The sequence below is a fragment of the Rhinoraja longicauda genome, chromosome 2 (assembly GCF_053455715.1).
Source record: "Rhinoraja longicauda isolate Sanriku21f chromosome 2, sRhiLon1.1, whole genome shotgun sequence".
In the NCBI taxonomy this organism is placed as follows: Eukaryota; Metazoa; Chordata; class Chondrichthyes; order Rajiformes; family Arhynchobatidae; genus Rhinoraja; species Rhinoraja longicauda.
This window is the reverse complement of record NC_135954.1, coordinates 99696035-99723117: the sequence shown is the minus strand read 5'-3', so window position 1 is coordinate 99723117 and position 27083 is coordinate 99696035. Positions and strand designations below refer to the sequence as shown.

Genomic DNA, 27083 nt, shown 5'->3' with positions numbered 1-27083 from the left:
TGCAAAATATCACTTCTTATATCTGGTGAAATTTATTTATGTGGTCATTAATGTTTACAACCTTCACTTAGACTTGTTGGCCTTTTTCAGATATCTTGAAGATAAATAATACGGACAACACTTGTCGTAACCCTGCTAGACAGCAATATGAAGCTACCACGCTAAAAATAATTTTCTGCACAGGCATCAAGAAATTTTGTTTAAATTTAAAAAGGAAACTAAATTTGTTTCTTTTGCATTGTGTTTATTTTATTTTTTATTCATCGTTAGTATTTTTGCCCCCAATAAATTCTATGAACAAATTTTATATGGTATCTCGTATTTTTGGCGAGTAATTAATTAATTCTGCAAGGGCAAATTTCAGTAACTCGAATGGCTGTAAGACTGGGATTGCCTGCCCTTATGTGATTAAATATAAATACTTCAATGGAGCTGTCGAAAAATGCCAGGATGCAAGCCACAATATTGCCTCTAGAGGGCGTTGACACCCAAGTTATAAATCCACTCAAAGTACATTGTAGTTTACAACCCATTGGCATGAACGTTGAATTCTCCAATTTGAAGTAACTTCTACCTACACTCCCCACCCAACATCCCCCTTCCTCCATCCGCATTGTTTTACCAGTTCCACAGTTCACCACGTTGTATCCCTCTTGAGATCACACATTCCCTAGTCAACAATGGGCCACCCAGACCGGAGGTCATTTGTGGCCAGCCCTGATTTGTCCTGGTCTTTTCTCATCTCCAGCTCTCCCCCACCTCCCCACCTCCCCCACGTTCAGTCTGAAGTAGGGCCCCAACCCAAAATGTCACCTATCCTTTTTCTCCAGAGACGATGCCTGACCTGCTGAGTTACTCTAGCATATTTGTCTACGAAAGTACACTGTAGCCTAGCAACAGATGTGTGAGTAACTGGTTAGCAATGTCTGGTCACCAGTGTTGTAGGCGAGTGACTTAACATCATGCACTTTCTTTTAAAGTAACAGTTCTCCATTTACTGCTTTTTTCTGTCATCACCTGGTTTCTTACAGATGATTGTGGTATTTTACCACACTTTTTAAATACATCTGAGTAAACTGACTTTTGTACATCGCTCAATAGACCTTCTGGTCTCTTGACTCAGCATAGAGTTGTCCACAATATTTACTTAGTTGAAGGAGCAAAACACTATCTTCAACTCATTCACTAATACAGTATCATTAATATTCAAATTCCAATTTAGCTATTCTTCAAGCAGATGTTAGTCCATACATTTTAAATACCCTTTTGGATCAGCCTACCAAGGGAGATTTTATCAATCGCCTCACGAAAATCCATGTGGGCATCCACCGCCCTACCATTTTTGCCAAACAGGAGAGGGGAGAAGAGGGAATGACCAAGGTGGCCTGATTATGTTTGCTTCTTCCTCAACATGATCTATTCTAACCCAGCATATGAAGGGTGACGTCACACAAATGTTGCACTCGCTAAAATCAAAACAAAAACATTTAACCTAGATTACAGCTCGATTGCCAAAATGGGCCCTGAACCTAAAGTGCAGCTAGTTTATGTGGCTAGGGAGCTCAGAGAGCCTGGTGCATACCACGTCAATGTATTCCTTGCACTTCTGGCGCAATTGGGGATTTTGGTTTCTGAGAAATGTAATACCAAGTTAATTCTTACTCAAATAAATGAGCATCGTTGAACATAGGATACTTCAAGACAGGTTTACCTGCACACCCATGAATCATAGAATAACAGCACAAAAATATTTCAGACTTGCCCTGTGCTGGTCCTTTTAAACTAACCACTTGCCCTTTATCTCAATTTTCTAAATGTCTTCCATTCAAGCACTTAATCAATTTTCAATGTAATTATTTAATTTGTAGCAACCATCCTTTCAGATAATGCATCTCGATTGAATCTTGCTATGTAAAGATAAGACTTATCTTCTTAAGTCTTCTCACCTATAATCTCAACTTCATATCTGCTGTTTATTGCCACTTTGCAAACTGGAATCTGTTTCATCAAATCCTTTATAATATTGAATAATTCCTATTATATTTCTCCTTAGCTATCTGTCTACTAAGAAATAACACTTTTCTATTTTCTCCCTGTAATTGATGATCTATGAAGCATTCAGAGTTAGCTACATTACTCCAACTGAGACCAAAACAATGAATTATAAATGTAACTGCATAACTTCCTTGATTTTGCACCATATATTTTTGGCATGCTGTAATAGGCATCTTACATTAACAAAATATATGGATGTAGTTCTGTGATTAAATTTGCCACATGTTTTATGCCAAATACTTGTGGTCAGAGATGTGCCATAGTTCTACAGATATATAGCTATAATTATGCTGTCAGACAGGAATAATTCTTGATCTCACACTTCCTACTCTGTGTATTTCCCCCCCAAAAAGTGATCTGCTGACAGGCAGTTAAGACAACACATTTAATGTTTTATTTGTAAAACCAAAAGTTTGCTAAAGATGCATTTTCTTTCAGGACAGTTTTTAATCCAACTTTAGCAGTTTTCAGTAAATACAAAATGAGGGACAAAATATATTAAATTTTGCTGTGAGCACAATTGCCCAAAACGTAACATTCCATGACATGATTAGCAGGATTTCAAAAAGGAGCCGAACCATTATCCTTGCGACAGGGTATTTACTACCCAACAAATATCAACAACAAATAAACAAGTAAACCATTATCAGAATGCTCCTTGTAAGAACTTGCTGTATTCGAAATTGGCTGCTGCATTTCTGATCATTTAATTCGAAGAGTAGTCAGTTCTTTGCCTGTCAGGTCATGAAAGATGTAAAGATATCAGCTTGCTTACCCACTGCTTCTTTTTGGTCTGGGAGATGAACTGCTTGTGCTGTGTGGCCAATTTTTTGATCTCTTCCATGAATTCCTCTTTACACTTTTCCTTCACTTGCTTACATTTTCTGTCCATTTCGGCCTGCATGTTGACAACAGCTTTGTTCACTGCCTGACGCTTCTCCTCCTCCATTTCACCACGCAGCTGCAAACATTTTAAGAAGACATTATTTTACACGTGTTAATCTTTTAAAAATACTGTTCAACCATGAAGCACCTTACCAGACACCAGAGACTGACCAGTTCACACCTTAATCTCAAACTTTAACCTTCAATTTCTAAATTCTTTGGGAGGACAATAGACAATAGGTGCAGGAGTAGGCCATTCGGCCCTTTGAGCCAGCACCACCATTCAATGTGATCATGGCTGATCATTCTCAATGATCAGCCTTTGGAATTGGCTTTCAGCAAACTAAAGATCAGAGTTAAAAAACACGAAAGGTTTCTCCAAAAGTACAGACTTCTAGAAACATGGAAAAACAACCAAGTCAAAAAGACAAAATAACAACTTTAAAAAAATTCAGAATAGGAAAGATAAGAATTAGATTTTGTTTAATGCAAAAGGCTCTTTGGTGTACATCAGGATTTAAATATTTATTTTGTAGTGAGCTAATCGTCTTTGAAATATTATATTCAATTTTTTTTAATAGGAAGACGAGTGAAATAAAATTAAAAAACAATTACAGCTACTTCCGAATTCTTTGGAGATAGTAACAGCAGTTTAGAAAGTTAAGTTAACACAAAAACTTAATGTAAAAATTACTGAATTATTGTTGCTGAGCATCAGTGTTGAATATTTAAAAAATCTCGGTTAATTTGAAGCTCCAATGATGTTCCAATGATGTCACTGATATAAAAACAGTTCCCACAACTCCTTAATGCAATATTTTGCATACATTTCCCATTATTTCCATAAGAATAAAAACAAAGAAGGGAAAACACACATACAAATTGGGCCCATTCAGTTATTTATCTCAGCACCTCATTCTATTTTAAACTCATCCAATAACTATTTTCAACTATGACCACTTTTGCTCAATTCTCCAAACAGTTCTATTGTCTAAACTGAATAAACAAAGTCCGAACATAGAACAATACAACAGAGGAACAGATCTTTTGGCCCACGATGTCTGTGCCGAATGCGATGCCTACTTAAACTAACTCCTTCTGCCCGCACATGCTCCATATCCCCCCCCATTCCCTGCATATCCATTTGCCTATCATAAATCCTCTTAAATATCACTATCATATCTGCCTCCTCCACCACCCCTGGCAGTGTAAAAAACTTGTCCCCCACATCTCCTTTAAACTTTGCCCCTCTGATCTTAAAGTTATTCCTCTAGTATTAGACATTTCCACCCTGGGAGAAAGGTTCAGCCTCTGCCATTACAGAGAAAACAACCCAAGTTTCCAAAAAATCCGACAATCTGAAAATTCACTAATTCTTATTTTTTTTATTTACAGTTAAAGTAACAAGACCCTTGTTCCTATGTATTCAAACAAGCCCATTGAAAGAATAAAAATAAACCTTTCAAGGTTGTAAATCAAATAAAAACAACTGAAAAAAAGGACAGTCGATCTAGTGATATATCCTTTAAAAGAGAAGCAGCATTTTCTTTTAAGGGGGAGAAGCAGGTAAGGTTCCTATTTAGGTAAAAAAAAAAACAGAAGCAAATGATCAAGGATTCAGCTAACCTAACATTCAGTTTTATCTATGCTGCCCTTTTTGTTCATTCATGTGATAAAAGGACTCATCCAACTTAACCTGAATGCTGAGGATGGAATCGTGGGGACAACGAAGATTTGCTTCCACTCCACTTCTGCGAGCTCAGAGGTGCTTAAAGCAGCCATTGTGGGAACCACAGACTTCCACAGCTGGGACACGACGCAGAGGGCAGTAGGTGGTTTGTGATGTTGTGGTTCCACCCTTTACATAGGGGGACTGTGCTTTCAATGCTTGAACTACAGGTTCTCAATATCACCCTCTCTATTCCTCCTCCACTTCGATCAATTGCAGGTCACATATTCCCATGACACAGGAGGGATGTTGCATTTCTTTACACAGAATTTGAACAAATAGTCCCAAAAAAATCTGTCTGCTTAGTAATCTCTTCCTGTGATGCAGCTGGAAACAGTTTATCTGGAATTGATGTTAGTTCACTTATCCTTCCAGTTCATTTGCAGGAGTTTGCTGTACAGTGATATCTTGCCAGTATTTAGTTTAGTTTAGAGATACAGAGCAGAAACAGGCCCTTTGGCTCACCAAGTCCATGTCGAATAGCAATCCCTGTACATGGGCACTATCCTACACACCAGGGACAATTTAATTTTTACCAAGCCAATTAGCCTACAAGCCTGTACATCTTTGGAGTGTGGGAGGAAACCGGAGAAAACCTACACAGATCACTGGGAGAAAATACAGACTCCATACAGCCTGCACCCGTAGTCAGGATCGAACAAAGGTCTCTGCTGCTATAAGGCAGCAATTATACTGCCACCGTGGCGCCCATAAGAGCTTCTAAAGTACCGACATGTGTAGTCGAGGTGTCAGACAAATGTACAAGAGGGCAAGAATTACTGTTGCCCAGTAGACCAGGAGTTTCTGTTACTTCTGACTCCTCAACTGACCAAAGACCGTTATGGTATATTGAAGGTGGTGGGGAAAAAAGATATCAAAGTCTGCCTTTGGCCATAGTTGGCTCCAAAGATGATGGGAGGTGACTTATATTTCCCAGGTTCTGCTATGAACCTTTAATGTCAGAGGACAATGTGGCATAGACAAGCCAAAATTGCAACTTGACCTCTGAGTGCATGAAAATACAAGTGACACCTGCATAGTGCAGAGTGAAGGCCAATAAAGTCCAATTAAAGATAGTCCAAGGGTCTCCAATGAGGTAGATAGTAGATCAGGACCGCTCTGTTGTTGGTGATAAGATGGCTCAGTTGTCTGGAAACAGCCGGGAAGAAACTGTTCCTGAATCTGGAGGTATGCATTTTCACACTTCTGTACATCTTGGCTGATGGGAGAAGAGAGTAGAGCCCTCGCAAATGGATTTATGGACTTTAGTGACGTCAAAATAATGGCTAATACCACTCCCTTTCTGACACTCACTTGCCTGCTGAAGATCATGTCTACCATGTCTCTGGATGCATACTGATTTAGGGAGCATCTTAGCAGCCACTGAGAGATGGTTGTTGGGAAGGACCCAGTCAATGACTTTCTCTACAACAACAGTAGGTAGACCACTCTATAGTTACCACAGTTTCAGTTTTAGTTTATTGTCAAGTTAGCGAGGTACAGTGAAAAGCTTTTGTTGCATGCCAACCAGTCAGCGGAAAGACAATACATGATTACTATCGAGACACTCAGATAGAAATTTAAAAGTGTGGAGCGATTGTAATATGTGATTGCAGATCTGCTTCTGTGGCTAGCACACAAATAGTCGCCAGCATTGGGCACCATCTTGGCAGGTATAGTTGAGGTTGAGGAGGTCTGCAAAGTATTCCTTCCAGCAAACGTTATCATAGTCATACAGCATGGAAAGAGGCCTCTCTGCCCAAATCGACCAAACTGCCCCATCTACACCAATCTCACCTGCCTGTATTTGGCCCATATCCCTTTAAACCTTAGATGTAGGAAAGAACTGCAGATGCTGGTTTAAATCAAAGGTAGACACAAAATGCTGGAGTAACTTATTCATTCGTCACCCATTCCTTCTCTCCAGAGATGCTGCCTGACCCACTGAGTTACTCCAGCATTTTGTATCTACCATCCCTTTAAACCTTTACTGGCCATGTTCCTGTGCAAATGCCTTTTAAATGTTATTAGTGTACCTGCCTCTGGCAGCTCATTCCATATATCCATTGCCCTCTTTGTGGATAAAGTTGCCCCTCAGATTCCTATTAAATCTTACCCCTCTAATCTTAAACCTACACCCTCTGGTTTTTAATTCCCTTACCCGGGTAAAAGACCCAGATGTTTGCCCCCATTCTTGGTTCTCAGTGGGTAGCGCACTGGACGTTTCAGCTATGGGCAGCATGTACAGCACTGAACAATCTGCGCATGTGACGGACATCAGTCTCATGTGCTCTTTTCATCCACCATCTATTCTGGAGGCCACGGGTCTTCTGGTGGACTTCTACCTTCAGGTACCTGAGGTACAGAGCAGTTTATTTTCCCTTGTGGAAGATTAGAGTTTCGATTCTGTAACAGCATAGGTTTGCGTTAAATGGCTGCTCAGTTTGCTGATCGCTCTCATCAAATAAGTCCTGGTCCTTCTCGGTACGGAAACCGAGAGTCTTTTTGAAGATGCCACATTTTCCAGAAACCACTTATGGCAAAATTCAAGGCAGCCAATCAGTTGTGAACACGTGCTCTGTTGGCTGAGAGTTGACAGATTGTCTTTGAAGCTGTCTGAAGTGAGTGACTTTTGTGTGGACAACAGATGATGCATCGTTTTTTATTCTCGGAAACAGAGTCTATTTCCAGCATTCCCTGTTTTTAACTACAAGCTTTTCTATTGCTTCAAATTAAGACCATTGCAAGAACAGAAAATGAGGCTTCATTTGACTATTTCTTGAGCGTATTTCTGTAAATTCACTAGAAATATCCAGCTGTAAGAGTCCAACGTGACTTGCTATTCCGTGTAGGAAAATTTCTTAAATACTGAAACTCAGTATTTTGGAATGGGATGCCTATATTTGGATCAAAGAGCTTATTGCGTTCCTGACAAGCAAAATAGTTGCATTTTATAATAGTTTAAATTGTACAAAGGTAAAAGATATGACAATCTTCTCCCCCTCTCCAAATAAAGACAAATATATTCAAGCTTTTGATGCCTCACTAAGTAGAAAAATGCGTGGTGTGCTGTGTGTAAAAACATTTATCTTCCCCCCCCCCCAACTCCAACCAGTTCTCCTATGATGCTCAAACTTCAAACACTATGTATATAATTAATCAAACTAATGGCACATTTGATGCTGAATGTCTCAAATGTCTGAGGGTTAGTTCATCCCATACAAAACATTAAGAATATTTCTAAACGTTTCTTCAATTTTCATATTAAATAGATTTGAGACAAAAATTGCCAGTACCTTTTCTAGTGCTTCTCTCACAACTCGCTCAGTCTCCCTTTTGTGCTCCGCTTTCATACGATCTTTAAAATCATTAAATATTTTGGTGTACTTTTCGTGGCACATGTTTTGACAGGGGATGTCATTATTAGTCTGGGTGCTCCGATGCAACATTCTTGGTGAGGAGGCACTTGTCTTCTTTGTTTGCGTTGCGATTGAAACTTTCTCTGGTTGGGGTGGCACTGTAGGTATTTCCTGGCTGGAACTAACAGCCTCAATTTCAGGTTCTGGCTCCTAAAACAGGAAGAAACCATATTAAAAATATTTCAATTATGCTTTCCCATATCCATTTCTATTTTTGCAGATATATCATGAGAGAAGAGGAAAAAAAAGAAACAGGTTTTGTTAGGGATGTTGAAGTTCAATGGTTAAATTACTGGATCTGTAATCCAGAGATTTGGATGGATAATCAACAGTTAAGTTCAAATCCCAACCTCAATGCCAATTTCCTGCACTCCAAAGACGTACATGTATGTAGGTTAATTGGCTGGGTAAATGTAAAAATTGTCCCTAGTGGGTGTAGGATAGTGTTAATGTACGGGGATCGCTGGGCGGCACGGACTTGGAGGGCCGAAAAGGCCTGTTTCCGGCTGTATATATATGATATGATAACCTCATTAATAATTAAAATTCTATTCATCTACCATGAAATCATTCAGCAATTAAGCATCCACATCCTCTTGGATAGGTTTAAATTTATATCATCTTATCAAATGGTGATGCGAGCTTGAGGGACAAGTGGCCTCCTACCTATTTAAATGCTTTAGACTTTGGAGACAGTGCGGAAACAGGCCCTTTGGTCACTGAGTCCGTGCCGACAAGCGATCCCTGTACACCTGCACTATCCTACACACTAGGGACAATTTACAATTTTACTAAAGCCAATTAATCTACAAACCTGCATGTCTTTGGAGTGTGGGAAGAAACCAGAGCACCTGTAGAAAACACACGCGGTCTCAGGAAGAATGTACAAACTCCATACAGTCAGTACCCTTAATCAGGATGAAACCCAGGTCCGGCGGTGTAAGGCAGCAACTCTACCGCTGCGCTACTTTCGCTTCTTTATTCATTTCTCTCAAGACAGAGAATGGGCCAGTCTGTTCATCTCTCATTGGAGAGAACTGCATCCTAGGAATAAGCTTGATGGTGCTTTTCCGTGCTCACTCTATCACAAGTAAACCCATCCTTAAATAGGGGAGACCCAGCACAATCTTCCAGGTGCAGTTTCACCAACATAATTACAGTTGATGCCTTCACCCTTGTATTCAAACCCTCTTGCAAGAAATATCAACATGCTGTTTGATTCCTTAAATAGTTGCTGAAACAACATATCAATTTTGATTCTTGTACATCGATATCAGGGACTCATTCAACCATTTAATCCATCACCATTTATAAACACACTGCTTCTCTATTTTCTACCATCATGGACAACCTTACATTTTTTTCCTCTATTTCATTGGCAAAGTTCTTGCCCATTCACTTAGCTCCCTTGGGCCAAGAAACGACAAACTTACCAGCACTTTATGGGTTAGTGCTAAGTAGCTTACCAGTATAAACATCTAGAGATGTGGGGGATAGCCATACATCCATACATTTTAGTTAACACAAGCTCAGAGTTGCACTTTAAGAAGGATGCACATGGAACAAGAGAGTTTTAATAGGAAGTATACAAAATATGAAAGTCATAATGTATAGAGAAACTGCACAAGATCTTCATTTATAAGCCCACAACTGGAATACTACATCCAGTCATGCACTCAGGACTAAATATTGAAGCAAATAAACAGATACAGTGCAAATTGCCAGGGTGTAGTCTGCTGTGTCATCAAAACAAGATTTTAAATTGTGATTGTTGTTTAGAAACGAAAAGATTAAGAGCATTTTGATAAGCAGATTCAGAATGAGTGAAGATAGAAACAGACTATTTCCAGTGAAAGAATCTAAACAAGGCTACAACTCTACATAATTAAATGCGAGAGATTTAGGACAGGAAGCAAGGGAAATTACTATTCAGAAGCTTGTGGATTGCTATCTAAAGTTACTGAATGAAGCAAAGATCACATTGCTATTAAATTAGAAGGATGGAAGGAGGTGTTGTAAAGTAAACGACTGCAGGGGCTGGCAGAGTGCACTATATGAGGGAGTGGGGTGGGAAATGGATAAAGCTAAAACCATTGTTTGGCTTCAAGACAACCACCAACATAGAAGAGTTTAGCTAAATAGTCTGGCTGCAATTTTCATACAATTCTAAGCAATTGATTTTCTCAATTTCTTTTAAGTTTTTGTATTATGTCTGTAACTGCGAACATAAATGCAAACAACAGCATTTACCAACAAACAGTTCCAAGATATTTCTGGCTAAAAAAAGATGCAATTACAGCATCCCAGACCAACATAGTTTTGGTTAAGCTTACTTCATCTTTGGCATCTGAATGCTGACTCCGTCTGGACTTCTTGCTCTTGGGTTCTTGTGTGCTCTTCTGCTGTAAGTACAACTATTATTATTTGATGCTTATAGATGTTGAACAGATCAGCTGCAATGTCCGCTTGGACTAGATCTGAAAAAGCTGTCATGGTAATGAAAACATTCTGCAATACCTTTTTATTAACCTACCCTGATCAGTGAAACAACATTTAAAATAAACATTCAGTCTTATAATTAGTCCGTCAATTTCTTGTTGCAAAATCATATCCGTGCTTATGATCATAAAACAAAAAATGCATGCATTTATTTTGTAAAAACTACAAACCTAGCATTATTAATATTGGCATATTACCATTTCAAAATTACTTTGACAAGTCAAAGATTGCAAGTTATGATTTTGGGTTCAGCATCATGTGGTGTGGTCAGTCATTTCAATTAAAATATGATGTATTTCTCTGCTGCTGGTTATACACAAATGTTTTCCATTTTTATCATTTATTTGTATGTTCGTGCTGGAAACTTAAATGTTATGCCTGCACAACACATTTTCCCATTTCCATGCAAGTGGTACAGTGGCGCAGCTGGTCGAACTGCTGCATCACAGCGCCCGAGAGCCAGGTTTGATCCTGATCTCAGGTGCTGTCTATATAGAGTTTGCACAATCTCCTTGTGACTGCCTGGGTTTCCTCCGAGTGCTCTGGTTTCCTCAAACATCCCAAAGATGTGTGGGTTTGTAGATTAACTGGCCTCTGTACGGCGGCGGCGGCACGGTAGCGCAGCGGTAGAGTTGCTGCTTTACAGCGAATGCAGCGCCGGAGACTCAGGTTCGATCCTGACTACGGGTGCTGCACTGTAAGGAGTTTGTACGTTCTCCCCGTGACCTGCGTGGGTTTTCTCCGAGATCTTCGGTTTCCTCCCACACTCCAAAGACGTACAGGTATGTAGGTTAATTGGCTGGGTAAATGTAAAAATTGTCCCTAGTGGGTGTAGGATAGTGTTAATGTACGGGGATCGCTGGGCGGCACGGACTTGGTGGGCCGAAAAGGCCTGTTTCCGGCTGTATATATATGATATGATATGTAAATTGCCTCGTTTCTTGGGAGAGGATGCAAAATTGGGTTAATATAGAACTACCGTGAATGGTAAATAGTTGGTGTGGGCCAAAGGGCCTGTTTCCGTGCTATATCTCTGAACTAAATTAAAAGTAGAACAAACAACACATGATGTCAGTGGTATTAGCATACAGAAGATTGATAGCACTGTTATTAAAGATATGATAAAACATGTACAGCATTATGGCTGTTATGTATTTGAGGTAACATTGGTCTTTTCCAAGCTGAGAGAGAACTTGAGAGAAGTGGGAGCAGGAGGGAAGTACCTGATGACTGTACTCTGGTCATGATGGTGATAATGAACCCAAATGCAAACCCACAGTACTAAGCAATGCTGGAGAATATAGAGGATGGCAATACTGAACTTCAACAGGAAAAAACATTCTAGTGCTAGACTTTCTTATTTCTGTGAGAATGTAAAGATCAGTAAGATGTTTGGTACAATTGTAGTATAGAACAATGCAGAGTAATATTTAAAATTATTTCAATAAATTAGAACTTATTGTTAAAACTCTGCATACAAATGAAACAGCACAAAGGAAGTGACTATGCTCTTAACATAGAAACATAGAAAATAGCTGCTGGAGGAGGTCATTTGACCCTTCGAGCCAGCACCGCCATTCATTGTGATCATGGCTGATCATCTACAATCAGTAACCTGTGCCTGCCTTCTTCCCATATCCCGATTCCACTAGCCCCTAGAGCTCTATCTAACTCTCTTTTAAATCCATCCAGTGAATTTGCCTCCACTGCCTTCTGTGGCAGAGAATTCCACAAATTCACAACTCTCTGGGTGAAAAAGTTTCTTCTCACCTCAGTTTTAAATGGCCTCCCCTTTATTCTTCGAAGGTATTTATTCACAAAATGCTGGAGTAACTCAGCAGGTCAGGCAGCATCTCAGGAGAGAAGGAATGGGTGACGTTTCGGGTCGAGACCCTTCTTCAGACCCGAAATGTCACCCATTCCTTCTCGCCTGAGATGCTGCCTGACCTGCTGAGTTACTCCAGCATTTTGTGAATAAATACCTTCGATTTGTACCAGCATCTGCAGTTATTTTCTGATATCCCCTTTATTCTTAGACTGTGTCCCCTGGCTCTGGACTCCTCCAACATTGGGAACATTTTTCCTGCATCTAGCTTGTCTAGTCCTTTTATGATTTTATACATCTCTCTAAGATACCCTCTCATCCTTCTAATCTCCAGTGAATACAAGCCTAGTCTTTCCAATCTTTCCTCATATGACAGTCCCTCCATCCCAGGGATTAACCTCGCGAACCTACGCTGCACTGCCTCAATAGCAAGGACGTCCTTCCTCAAATTAGGAGACCAAAACTGCACACAATACTCCTGATGTGGTCTCACCAGGGCCCTATACAACTGCAGAAGGACTTCTTTGCTCCTGTACTCAAATCCTCTCGTTATGAAGGCCAACATGCCATTAGCTTTCTTCACTGCCTGCTGTACCTGCACGCTTACTTTCAGTGACTGGTGTACAAGGACACCAAAGTCTCGTTGCACTTCCCCGTTACCTAATCTGACACCATTGAGATAATAATCTTCCTCCTTATTTTTGCCGCCAAAGTGGATAACCGCAGATTTATCCACATTATACTGCATCTGTCCACTCACTCAACCTGTCCAAGTCACCCTGCAACTTATTTTAAGATGAACTGGTATAGGATTAAATAGCTAGCAATTGTCTGCAGGGCATTAGTGACCCAGTTATTTTGATACATCTGGCAAGTCTTTTGGTTGTTTTTCTAGTTCCAAGTTAACATTAATTTAAAACTTGCCCAGGCAACATTTGTATCTATAATCTCAAGATCCTGTAAAATGCTGTAATCCCACCATTGCTCTAAACCTTTATTTGTCCTTTTCTGACAAAATTGGAGTGCAGTACCACAGCCACTAACAGTATAACATTTTGTTAGTTATTCTTGTTACGTGTACTGAGGTACAGTGAAAAGCTTCTGTTGCGTGCTATCCAGTCAATGAAAAGACTACGCATGATTACAGCAAGCCATCCAGAGTGTACAGATAAAGGGTACAATATTTAATGCGTGTAACCAATGCTGCTAGCAAGTTATTCAATATAGCCAATTCCCAGTATCACCTGACACTGATGCCTATGCACCTTGGTACAAAAAAACCTACTCTAAATTTCCCTTTCCTTATCCAGAAAAAAACAGGCCAGTATTGATGCTCGTGCTATTCGATGAAAGCATTCTCATGAATCAAACCTAGTTTTTAAGTTTGTCTCCAAACTTCTATTTGCTCAGGCAACAAGAAACAATGTACATTTAAAGACGGACTTACACCCTTCAGATTGCTCGTAAATAAAACCAACCACATTAAAAGGACAAATTTGCCCTTACACGCTAAACGTACCTGTTCATTACTCGTGGAAGAGATGCTAGACTCTGCTTCTTCATCCATTTTGTCCTCCGCTTTACTCTTCCAGAACCTCCCTTCGCGGACAAAGCGCTGGTGCAATTCAAGCTCATCGCAGGCTTTCTTCCAACCAAGACTTCGTTTTACTGCCAGCTGATGAACATTAACACAAATATCCTGGATATTCTCTGAAGGAATCCATGCCCTGTAGCCAAAAAGTCCATCTCTCAATTAATCTACAAGGCTAGCAATTTAACAAGTACAGCATTCAACTACGTTTTTAGCTGCCACAGTGCGTCAATTTATTTAAGTGAAGGAACCTTTCTGCTACCTCTCATACGCCAAAGCAATATTTATGCCAGTGGCTTGTTAAGTGGCCAGCATCTGATCTCAAGCTGTTCATTTAGGTCGTAGTTAATTACTTCACAGGGAAATTAATCAAAAGTCACTCAGCTTCATCATGGGCCTTTGAGGAGACAATTAAAAGGGTGGTAGACACATTCAACCAGTAGATGGATAATCAATAATAAGTAGGCAAAGACACCATTAAATTACAATTGTCAGTGGAATTTTAGAATGAACAGTCGAATGAATGAACTTGGGAAAATTGTAAATAGCCCAAATGTTGATTTGAATTTAAAAATAAATATTTTCTTTATTTACTCCTCTCATGTTACTTGGAAGTATTGTGACAAATTTACAACCCCAAATATCCAAACTCAAGTTGCGATTCCAACTCTACATCTTCTAGAGGGTAACAACCCTAGAAATGCTTGAAGACAATAGAAATTTGGTTTACAGACTGGATAATGAGATGCGGTTTACACAAGTTAGTACCCTGGGAAAGGTTGAGCCCAAAATGATATATATTTTTTTGTAGGAATGTTTAAATTTGGAAAGATGAAGCACAGTGAATGAGTTCAGCTTTCCCTAGATTTTAGTTGTTAAGTTTAGAGATACGACATGGAAACAGGCCCTGCAGCCCACCGAAGTCTGCACTGACCAATGGTCATCCGTGCGCTGGTTCTATCCATCTTATCTATGCCCAACACACTAGGGACAATTTACAGACGTCAATTAACCTACAAACCAGCATGTCTTTGGAATATGGAAGGAAACCAGAGCACCCGCAGAAAACCCACGCAGTCACAGGGTGAACGTACAAAGTCCATAGACAGTACCCCTAGCCAAGATCGAATCCAGGTATTTGGCGGCCGTAAGGCAACAACTCTACCGCTGCACCATTGTGCTGCCCCTAATTGTTAATTGCCCAATAATTCATTGCAGAAACTAATTATTGGTAGAATTTTGTTTGAACATGACTGATTAAATAAAGAGATTACATATTAGACTTTAAAACTATCAGAATTTCATTTCAATCAAAAGCCAAGAAAAAAAAAAATGTTGGAACATTCAGGTCAGCATCTGTAGAGAATGGAAACAGTGTTAAAATAATCTTTCGTCAGAATGAGGTAATGTTAGAAATCAAACATATTTTCATATTTGCAGGGAAGGAGGAGGGATACAGAAAACAAAATTAATGTCTGTGAAATTAAAAACTGCAAAGGCTGGAAACTGAAAAAGAAACAAAATTCTGATCCAGTCCGTAATAATTAGTAAGGTCTCGGGATATGGTGAATAAGTTCTTTTTCCCCAGATCTGTGGTTTAAACTAGAGATCAAAGGTTTATGGCAAGAAGGGAAAGATTTAATAGGGGTCTGAGGAGCAAACTTTTCAATACAGAGGGTGGTAAGTTGCCAGTGGAAATTGTAGGCGCAGGTACAATTATAACATTTAAGATAGATATGTGCCAAATGCTGGCCGATTGGACTAGCTTAGGAAGGCATCTTTCTTGGCATGAGCAAGTTGGGCAGAAAGGCCTGTTGCTGTGTTGTACAACTCTGACTCCAAGAGTACAACTTTAAGTGAAATCCCCTTGGTGGGGTATTTGGCTCACCAAGTCATGTGAGCCCCAATTCCTGTGATCCCTTTCAGTCACCGGGGCCACTGTTTCTTTAAACTGACTAGGACACTGTTTCCTATTCTTTGTTTAAAATTACCAGGTTCAGTGGAAATTTTAGTATAACACCATTTAACTTGTAACAAAGTGAATTTAAAGTTTGTATGGCATTAATTTCAAATAACACCCAATAGTTTGGAAAATCTGCAAATGCGGTTAAAAAAAAATCCAAGTGTGCCAGATTATCTGAGTCTCACTGTAATTCTCAGGTCAGAGAGCATCTATGGAAAGAGAAATAGTTAATATTTCAGAGCTCATGAAGGGTAATTGACTTGACATGTTAACTCTCTACAAATGCTGCTAAGTGTTTCTAACAATTTCTGTTTTATAGATAATGTTTGTGAGAGTAAAGAGAGCAAGAGGGATCAAAATCTCACACATGGTTGTACTGCGGCAAAGCCATCTGAAAGGGGACGATGAAGGTTTGCTGATTGCAAATGTCTGGAGATCGAAGCAGGTGGCAGTAAATGAGAACAAAGAATTTATACTAAATATAGATGATACAAGAATATGGTGCAACTAAAGTAGATTTTTTTTAAACAAATTCAGCACTAGTTTGCATGACACCAGAATTTGCAGGTTCAAGCCACACTCCAAATACAAAAATCTAGGCAGTCATTCCACTGCAAGACTGCTGTGCTGTCAGGGTGCATTAAACTATGCTTGCCTTTCAGGAAAGGACCCAAAAGATTGCAAGTTATTATTCTGAAGTTATTATTCTGAAAAGTGATTATTCTGAATTATGTCCATTGCCCTAGGCAGCATTTATCTCTCAAAAACCAACACTATGATTATTGATACTATATCTTTATTTGTGGGAGCTTCCCATGTGCATGTTCACAAAATAAGTGCCTACATTGTACAAGCATCCATTTACTGTAAAGTGTTTTAGATATGCAGCAGATGCAAAAGGTAAAATGCGAATGAAAATATTTATTTTACCATGAGGCCGGGTCAAAATTTTCAAATTACCCCAATGAATTTCCCAAGAATTGTGATTGAGAAAGGATAATAAAAGACAGCAGAATAAAGTTAAGAGGTGGACTTGCTCAGCTTCATTAGTCAGAGCAGCAAAACATTTCCAACCATTAACAGACCTCACTGATAAGTAACATTAAAACTTTGTACAGTAAGATAAATAACTTCAATGATCATTTTATGATGAAAGTCCAAAACGAACACAGGATTTAACACATATCTATTAAATTAGGATTATGAACGAGCACAAAAAAACCCTGCAGATGCTGGTTTAAATCGAAGGTGGACACAAAATGCTGGAGTAACTCAGCGGGTCAGGCAGAATCTCAGGCAGAATCTCAGGAGAGAAGGAATGGGTGACGATTCGGGTCGAGGCCCTTCTTCAGACTGATGTCAGGGGAGGGGGCGTGACAAAGATAGGATGTAGTCAGAGACAGGAAGACTAGTAGAAGAACTGCGAAGGGGGAGGGGATAGAGAGGGGAAGCAAGGACGACCTGAAGTGGAAGAAGTCAAACCGCTGGGGTGTAAACTGCCCAAGGGAAATATGAGGTGCTGTTCCTCCAATTTGCACTGGGCCTCACTCTGACAATGGAGGAGGCCCAGGACAGAAAGGTCAAATTGGGAATGGGAGGGGGAGTTGAAGTGCTGAGCCACTGGGAGATCAGGTTGGTTGAGACGGACAGAGCAGAGGTGTTGAGCGAAACGATCGCCGAGCCTGCGCTTGGTCTTGCCGATGTAGAGAAGTTGACATCTGGAACAGCGGTTGAGAAGGACTGAGCGGAGGTGTTACAAAGCCAACGTGGAATTTATAAAGTATTAATGATAATAGCTGCAACGTGCAAGACTGAGCATTTTTAAAAACAAAATTTACTCTCCTCTCTATTTTCCATTTATCATTGCCACCTGCCTGTTTGTGTACTTTAAATATAATTAACAATCCTTAATTAACATACTAAGTGGAAGGAACGTAGTACACCCAGAAGGCCAGTAATGGAATCACCAGTCAACACTGTTCTACAGTCTTCATAATAAACATAGCACAAAAAGTAAGGAAATTTGTGTTTGGTAGATTATTTCTTTGTTGTAACAATGCTTCTTGGCAATAAATCTTATACCGTTGGAAAGCCTGTTTATTTCCCTTTTAAATGGTGCCACATTTGTAAGGAACATGCATTTGTGGGATGAGCAGCAGAGCTGAGTATGTGGGTTGCGCCCATGAAAAATCTGCCAAATCTTCTCTGCCAATGCCAAACAGCTTATTCTGCCATTGACTCTTGTTCGGTGTTGTTTGGTGGTTTGGATGATTGAAGTCTGAAGAAACAAGACATATTGGCAATTTAACAATTTATTCATTTAATAAACAGGAGCCTCAGTAGCGTGTGGAAGAACCATACACAGCCACAACAGCCTGGCACCTCCTCCTCATGCTGGTCACCAGCCTGGTCACACACTGTTGGATGGCATCCCATTCTTCAACCAGCATTTGTCGCAAGTCAGCCAACGTGGTTGTGTTGGTCACTCTCGCACGAACAGCACGCCCAAGCTGATCCCACAAGTGTTCAATGGGGTTGAGGTCAGGACTGCTGGCAGGCCATTCCATCCTCTCCACTCCCAAATTCTGGAGGTAGTCTCTGAGAAACCCTGCTCTGTGGGGGCGAGCATTGTCATCTTGGAGGATAGAGTTCGGTCCCAGACTGTGGAGATATGGGATTGCCACTGGTTGCAGAATCTCATCTCGATATCTCTCTGCATTGAGATTGCCTCCAATGATGACAAGCCTCATTTTTCCAGTGAGGGAGATGCCGCCCCACACCATCACACTGCCTCCACCAAAAGATGTTACTCTATCGGTGCAGCAATCAGCATAGCATTCTCCGCGTCTTCTCCACACTTTGACCCTATGATCCAACTGCCATAGGCAGAATCTGGACTCATCGCTGAACATAACGTTCCTCCACATGTTCAGGTTCCAGTGCACGTGTTGCCGACACCAGCGCAAATGGGCCTGACGGTGAAGGGCAGTCATGGCAGGCCTCCTGGCAGCCCTATGAGACCGGAGATCGGCTGCGTGCAGTCTGTTCCGAATTGTCTGGGCAGAGAGCCGTCGGCCATATCGTCCTGCAAACCTTGACTGCAAATCTGTAGAAGACAGCCTACGGTTACTAAGTGCTGACAGGGTGAGGAAACGGTCTTCTTCGGGTGTCGTCTTCTTGGGACGCCCACTTCGCGGCCTGTCTCTGACATCCCCCGTTATATGGAACTTGGCCTTCACTTTGGAGATGGTACTAGGGCTCACTCCAAATAATGCCGCAACTTGGTTTTGCGGAACACCAGCTTGAAGTTGCCCTATCGCACGGGCCCTATCCAGATCAGTCAAACATGGCATGCCGATTCTTGGAGCAGACACCTACTGACCACTGTAGCAGGGCCCAGGCTCAGACGCTGCCAATCAGGTGCCAATCAGGCACCTGATTGTCAGCACCTGGGGGTACCAGAAGCTCAAAACAAGAGTCAATAGCAACAGCAGAATAAGCTGTTTGGCATTGGCAGAGAAGATTTGGCAAATTTTTCATGGGCGCAACCCATATACTCAGCTCTGCTGCTCATCCCACAAATGCATGTTCCTTACAAATGTGGCACCATTTAAAAGGGAAATAAACAGGCTTTCCAACGGTATAAGATTTATTGCCAAGAAGTATTGTTACAACAAAGAAATAATCTACCAAACACAAATTTCCTTACTTTTTGTGCTATGTTTATTAAAGATATCAGTTCATGCACTTGGATTCATATTTACCAAAGTAATCAAATGCTATCAGGTTTTCACCAATTTGAAATGACCTTGTGCTACAAATTACATTTGGGAGAATGTTCTGTTTTGTGCAGGTAATGTAATGTCTATATGAGCATCTAATGCTTTGAATGCTGAAATTGAACTGGAGAACCTCGTCAAATCATTACACATTAGTTAAAATCAATATATAGTCTAAAAGTGGCATAATTGCTCTGGTGGATATTACCTGGTCTGTCAGGGGTACAGACCTCCTCACTATCCTAGTCACAACTGTACCTCAGCACCAAACCATTTGGACTTTGCACTATCATAATCTACCTTGCTTTCTGGTCTGGTTTACTGGGAATAACTGATAATTTATGGTATATTTTTTTCCATTGTTGCCTGTAAAGCTGCAGCAAGTAGGAATTTCATTGTTTTGGTTCATATTCAGTGCATATGACAAATAAACACTCTTGACCTCGAAGTAAAAAACTAGAACAATGAGCTGAATCTGCACAATTACAGGTAAAATGATGGCCTAGAGAATTCAGGATTCCTACTAAACAAAAGTTTTGATGTTACTGGCTAATCTTCACTGGTGATTCTCCAATTTTATTCAGATTTGGTTCCATCATGGAGTCTGATGGCAGTGTGTGAATTTACCACAATTCTCCAACACAAACACTAGGCAATCTGCCTGCTGAATCTGCAGCAAGTTGGACCTGGCACAGAAACTGTTGGACAAACTATCTCAAATGGAGAACAGATACTAGAAGAGACCGAGATAAGCATTAAACAATCTAAATTTTGATCATTTTCATGTTTTTGAAGTTTTAAATGCCTTTCAATGTTCAAAACTTCAAATGAGAAATTAAATTGATTCATTGATTAGTTGTTTCTGTATGTTTTTGCTATTCAGGCTTGACATAAAACAAGATCCTGGGGCTGCAGAGGTCCGAGTCATATAGATTTGGGATGGTGTTCATCAATACGCTGACTATGGCAAACTGTAAGATGCACAATGGCGCTGACAGGAATATTAAGATAATTATTTTTCCATTGTAGGGAAATCTTAATAGTTTGGCATGGGCACGAGGCCCTTGTTCCCGCTAATACGTCAGGGCACTTATTCTCCCCATGGCCAGGTTCATATGCCAGGTTCCCTAGAATATTTATTATGGTATTAATGTACGGGGATCGCTGGGCGGCACGGACTTGGAGGGCCGAAAAGGCCTGTTTCCGGCTATATATATGATGATGATGATGATGATGATGGTACTGCAACGTGCCACACCGAAAAAAGTTCATTCAAAGTGTCAAAATTATTAAAACAAGCCAACAATCCGGAAAATCTACCAGTTCCATACCAAAGTCTTAACTCCAAATTAACAGAATTGCACTGTATCACATTGTCATGAATACAAAGATAGACACCAAATGCTGGAGTAACTCAGCGGGACAGGCAGCATTTCTGGAGAGAAGGAATGAGTGACGTTTCGGGTGGAGATCCATGAACACGGGTCACTTGCCACAGATACCACATCCTGGCCTTTGATGGGCGCTCAAACTGATCTCTCGAGATTAATGTGAGCTGGGAATTACTTTGTCTTGATGTCATTCTTAGTCATTAGACAATGCCACAAAATATTCACACACACGACTGTGTAAAAGTGGATTTTGCTTCATAAGAAGATTCCAGGTGCAGGCCAAACTACACAGTAAAAGGTTTTTGCAAAAGAAGGGAAGGAATGAGTCAGAGTAGGAGGCAGTGCCAACTGGGGAAGTTAGCCAGCTAGTTAGCTAGCCAGCAGTGTAATCAATGCATTTGGAGCTTCATATCACTTGTTAAAGTAGGTTTTATTAAATTATTTAAATAGCTGATTTGAGTCAATATTCATAACATTTCTATCAGCCAGTGCTCCAAAGTGGAAACAGGCATAACAGGCATTTTTGGAGAAATAAATATATTTAGCCTGCATCATATGTGTATTTTCAGTCCAATATTTCAGTGTAAACTGTAGATGTGCTTTGCTCCCAAACCTGAAGATAGGGCACAGTACCTAATTCTAAACACAATGACTGATGACAAGTATTCAATTCTAAAAACAATGATAGAGGTCAACCAACTTTATTAGATAACATATTCATACATTTTTGCACATTTTTTAATGCAAGGAAGCAGTTTAAGATGTTATGCATAACAGTTATGGCACACAATGGGGTCTAAATATTATGAGATTTAAATCTTAACCCCAGGAATAACTTATTTTTTGTTTGGAATATAACCACATGAAGTCACAAAACTGATCAGCTGTAGGTCACTGCAAGATTGCAGCTCTTTAGTTGTTTGCTCCAACTCCACCTCCCCAAAATCAAGAATAAGTTCAAAAACACAAAACCGCAAAGATCGCAACCAATTCCACCATAGCAAAAATCAATTATTTATAAGTTCAGCAAACATATATCACAGATGCCCGACTTGCACAAGCCTGTACACTGTGGTAGTGACTTACCTCCCGACACCAAAAGGCCGTTCCACTTTCTCAGGAGAATGATGGAAACTCCATTTGCGAGGATAAGAGCAACACCGAAAACCTTCAAGCAGAAAGCCACTACCCAGTGCAAAGTTATCTATTCAACTGGCACACCAACCTTCACCCTAAATCTTCATTCGCTACACGACCAGCACAGTAACTACCGTGCTCAACAGCTACAACACACACAGCAAAAACTTGACTGGGCAACTCCGACTGCGCCTTCCACCATGACGTACAGGGTGAGTGGCACAGCCAAGACAACAGGCCTTCATGGTCAGGCCAAGATCCCCGCACTTACAACAAATGGGACTTGAAAATGGTGCCAAATTGGTGACGCTGCATACTGTATTTGTGTACAACTGCTATATTTTTGAACTGTTTCTGAGATGCTTATCGCCGGAGAGTGGATTGCCACTGTCCCAGAGCCGGGACAAGGCGAGAGATCGCAACGCCCCCTCGAAACTTCCCTCCTCGCTGCCGCTGCTCAACCTGGGGAGAGGGGGGGGGGGGGGGTGGAGAGAGTTGGGGTAAAGGGAGCAGTGGGTGAGAGTGGGAGCGCTGGGAGGGGGAGGGTGCCAGCGGGGGCTGCTCCTTCCCTCTCTAACTCTCAGAGCCAGCGGGATCTGCACCGCTCCTCCACTCTCTTCTCCAGCCCCGTCTCCCTCAAACGCAGCGAAATACGAACAAACAGAAGTGAAACTTCCCTCCTCACCGCCGCCGCCGCTCACCGGGGCTTCTGAACAACAACTACACTTGCGTTTGTTCTTATTTTGCTGCGTTAGAGGGAGACAGGGCTGGGGAAGAGCGTGGAGCAGCGGCACAGATCTCGCTGGCTCTGGGAGAGAAGGAGAGGGAGAGAGGGGAGGGAGCAGCCCCCGCAAGTGGCAGCGCTCCTTCACCGGACCCTCTGACACCGTTTCCCTCCCCACGCTCCCGATCTCACCCGCTGCTCCCTCTACCCTGACTCTCTCCCCCCACCCCCCCCACTCTCTACTCCCTCCCACTCTCTACTCCCTCCCACTCTCACCCCCCCACTCTCTCCCCCCTCACCCCTCTCTCTCTCTCTCCCCCCCCCCAGTGGTGGTCGCTGTATTTTTTCTGTTTTATAAATAATTGTATACCGACGGTATATATATATTCCAATATTTCAAGCTCTCTTTAAAATTTGAATATTATTTATTTGTTGCCATATAATTGTTGCCATATGGGCAGCATGGTAGCGCAGCGGTAGAGTTGCTGCTTTACAGTGAATGCAGCGCCGGAGACTCAGGTTCGATCCTGACTACGGGTGCTGCACTGTAAGGAGTTTGTACGTTCTCCCCGTGACCTGCGTGGGTTTTCTCCGAGATCTTCGGTTTCCTCCCACACTCCAAAGACGTACAGGTATGTAGGTTAATTGACTGGGTAAATGTAGAAATTGTCCCTAGTGGGTGTAGGATAGTGTTAATGTGCGGGGATCGCTGGGCGGCGCGGACTTGGTGGGCCGAAAAGGCCTGTTTCCGGCTGTATATATATGATATGATATGATGATGATGATAAACCTAATGTAAACTAACCTAATCTAACCTAACCTAGTTTAACCTTTCCTAATCTAATCGAACGTAACCAAGTCTAAACTTTTTTTGAGTTCATTAAATTTATAAAACTCACACTTTATTTTTTCCTACGGCCCGCAAAATGTGCCAAATATATAATGTGGCCCTCATGCTGAAATGTTTGTGGAGGCCCCTGCTCTATACAGCAGTGGAAATTCTGGAATACTCAGCCAGGCAAGCAGCGTCCATGGGAAGAGAAAGAGAACTACATTTCAGGTTGAGGACCCTTCTGGCCTGCTGAGTAATTCTGCAATTTTCTGGTTTTATATCAGAGTTTCAGCAACTGCAGTTTAAAAAAAATTACATGTTCATCCAGCATCTGCAGTTTTCTTTTCCGATTTTCACGTTAATATAGACGTAATGGTTAACATTTAGTCTCACTATAAGTTACTGGTTGTGTTCTAATGTAGGGACTTGCATTCAGCTAAAATAATAGAAACCTGAAAATGTGCAATATAAAGATCATAACAAAATAAATATTTTAAAAAAATACTTTAGAAATAAATTGCCTTGACCTTGGGTGAAACAACCAGAACAAAATTTATTTACTTAGCTTTGGTTATTTTTTTTACAGACCAAACCCAAACTAAAGGAAATAAAACTGTACCTCTGATGATGATGTCCAAAGAAGCGCACGTCTACCTGATTGTCTTGACGTTGCATAACCTTGGCAGGCCAAAAACCAAACCCCTTCATCCGTGCCCACACCAACTCATGATTGGGAACCTATATTAAAACAAAAAAAAAAGATTTCTGCCTTATACAAAGATCAGACGTGCCAAGTCTTTGCAGTACCCATTTGCACAGGAGTAGGGAACCAGCTTTTAATTAGCTTTCAACATGTAAAAAAGGTGTAATATTACCCCAAGTGTTAATTGGTGAATTAGAAAATGGGAATGGGCATTTGAGGGAAAATACGCTACAAGGAAATAAATGGGAAAATGGGATTGCTTTGAGCCTGTATAGACTCAATGTGCCGAATGGGCTTCCGTGTTATAAGGAAATGTGAGACTGTTCAACAAAATAAAACAACTGTAAAGAACAAGTAATTCCTGTGTTGTGTGCAACAGCCCAACACTGTTTCGCATTTCATTAAATTTAGCAGAAAGAATGTGGGTGTAGCAAATTGTTTAGGTAGTGAATGCTCAGAATGAAAAAAATAAAAGCAGAGATCTGAGAATCTGTTACACAATCATAAGAATTTACATTTATCATTTCTAAAATCAGATAAATTACCAGACTAGATGAAATATATCCGAGGCTGTTAAAGGAGGGTAGTTGGGAGGAAATTATTGAATTTTTGGGACACAGACTACAGTTTTAAAAATCTGTTTGATTACAGTAGTGCCAAATGACTGGAGGTTGTCTGGGTAGAATAATGGCAATTGGAATTTAAATCAGGGAACTGCAAGATAATGCATTTAGTCGTGGAGAGTCATTTTGACCATGAAACAGGCCCCTTGGACTACCGAATCCATGCCAATCGTCAAACACCCATTTGCACTCATCATACATTAATCCTCATTTTTATTCTCCCATTTTCTCATCAACATTCCCTTGATTCTACCACACATGTTCAGAAGTGCAACAAAGGAATATACAAATGGCAGGATATCAAGTAAGGTGAATATAGAGGAAAATTGGAGTGTGGTCTTTAAGGTAGCAAGATAGTTCAATGTGGTGGTTTACAGGCCACATGAAATGCCACCCTTTATTAATGAAGGAAAGAAAAGCAATGAAGTTAGGCTAGAACTGGATACAATACTGGATAGGGCACATCTTGAGTACTGCATACAGTTCTTGTCACCACTTCAAGGGAAAGGTGTGATCTCACTGGAGAGGGTGCAGAGGAGCTTTACAAAGACGCTGCCATGACTGGAAAGTGTAGCCATAAAAGGCGATTGTATCAGCCTGGGTTAAATTCTTTGGAAGAGGTGGCTGAGCGGTGAGAATTGAGATATAAAACATTGGATAAACTAATTGGCAAAGAATTGAGAGTTTAATGTGGGGAGGGGGTAGTGAATGAGGAAGACCTTTTCACCCAGAAAGTGGTAGCATTCTGGAACTAACTGAGAAGTAGGTAGAGCCAGAAAACCTGAGCTAATTTAAAAGGTGCTTGGACACTAGATCAGTCACTGTATTCAGTCAGTCCATGTTGGGTTTTAGCATATGTTGTTCCTGCAAGAAGTTATCTTGCACATGCGCAGTACCCGCGGGAGTCATCTTGTTCAGAGCTGCGGTTTGGACTGTAACCTTGCATCCTCGTGCTCAATAAACTTAACTTGAAGTTTAAAACGTGTTGTTATTCTCGCAACTTCATACATGGTGTCAGAAGTTTTATTCCGGAACTCTCACGAAATGTGTTTTTCTTTGACCGGGATTTGTTTTTTCAAGCAAGGACAATTAACTAAACCTTCTAGACGGTGCAGCTCGCAGCTTTTCATTTAACATGGCGGATGCATTCCGGAGGCCGGACCCACTTGTCTTCAGCGGCAACATCGACGAAAAATGGCGAGTTTTCAAACAGGAGTACGACATTTTCATAGCGGCGGCACACTCTTGACAAGCCGGACCGCACTAAAGCATATATTCTCCTCAATCTGGCGGGACCGGAGGCCATTGAACGTGAGCGATCTTTTGTGTACGCGGGGGAGGTGAGAGACCCTGCTGACAGAGGAAACTTCCTCACTCCCGCGGAATCCAAAGAGGATCCTGAATGCCTCAAGAGGAAATTTCGGGAGATATGCAGCCCTCAGACCAATGTTACTATGGAGAGGCACAAGTTCAACACGCGGAATCAAAAGGCTGGTGCGACTATTGAATCATATGTCAGTGATTTAAGGATCAATGCAAAAAGCTGCAATTTCGCGGATCTCTGTGATGAGCTTATTAGAGACAGGCTAGTCTGCGGTATCTACAACGGCGATTTGAGAAAGATGCTACCGCGTGATGTTAATTTGACACTGACTAAGGCGGTCTCCATCAGTCAAAACACTGGCTTCTCCACAGCATTCTGTCACAAATGTTGATGCAGTCATGAGAAAGCAACAGTCCGAGATAAGAGTTAAAAACCAGTCAAAACAAGCTGGGACGCAGCTTATCGCCAACTGCAACAATTGTGGGGATAGCCACGCAGCTGCGAGAGACAAATGTCCAGCTTTTGGTCAACAGTGCCATGCCTGTAAAAAATGGAATCATTTTAAAAGCTGCTGCAAGTCCACACAACAAACCTACAACAGGCA

General features: G+C 41.1%; 1 protein-coding gene across 6 annotated transcripts in view; it reads right to left on the bottom strand.

Annotated features, from left to right (window-relative positions):
- zmynd11 (zinc finger, MYND-type containing 11) overlaps positions 1-27083 on the bottom strand; it is a 131596-nt gene that overhangs the window by 2184 nt on the left and 102329 nt on the right. For 5 of the 6 annotated variants that reach the window (XM_078424990.1, XM_078424978.1, XM_078424982.1 and 2 more), the window contains 5 exons: positions 24449-24567; positions 13932-14139; positions 10422-10490; positions 7966-8238; positions 2831-3016 (listed from right to left, as the gene is read on the bottom strand). In XM_078424990.1, coding sequence (XP_078281116.1) covers positions 2831-3016; positions 7966-8238; positions 10422-10490; positions 13932-14139; positions 24449-24567 — 855 coding nt within the window. The remainder of the gene's footprint in view (positions 1-2830; positions 3017-7965; positions 8239-10421; positions 10491-13931; positions 14140-24448; positions 24568-27083) is intronic. The other variant, XM_078424979.1, reaches the window with a different exon arrangement.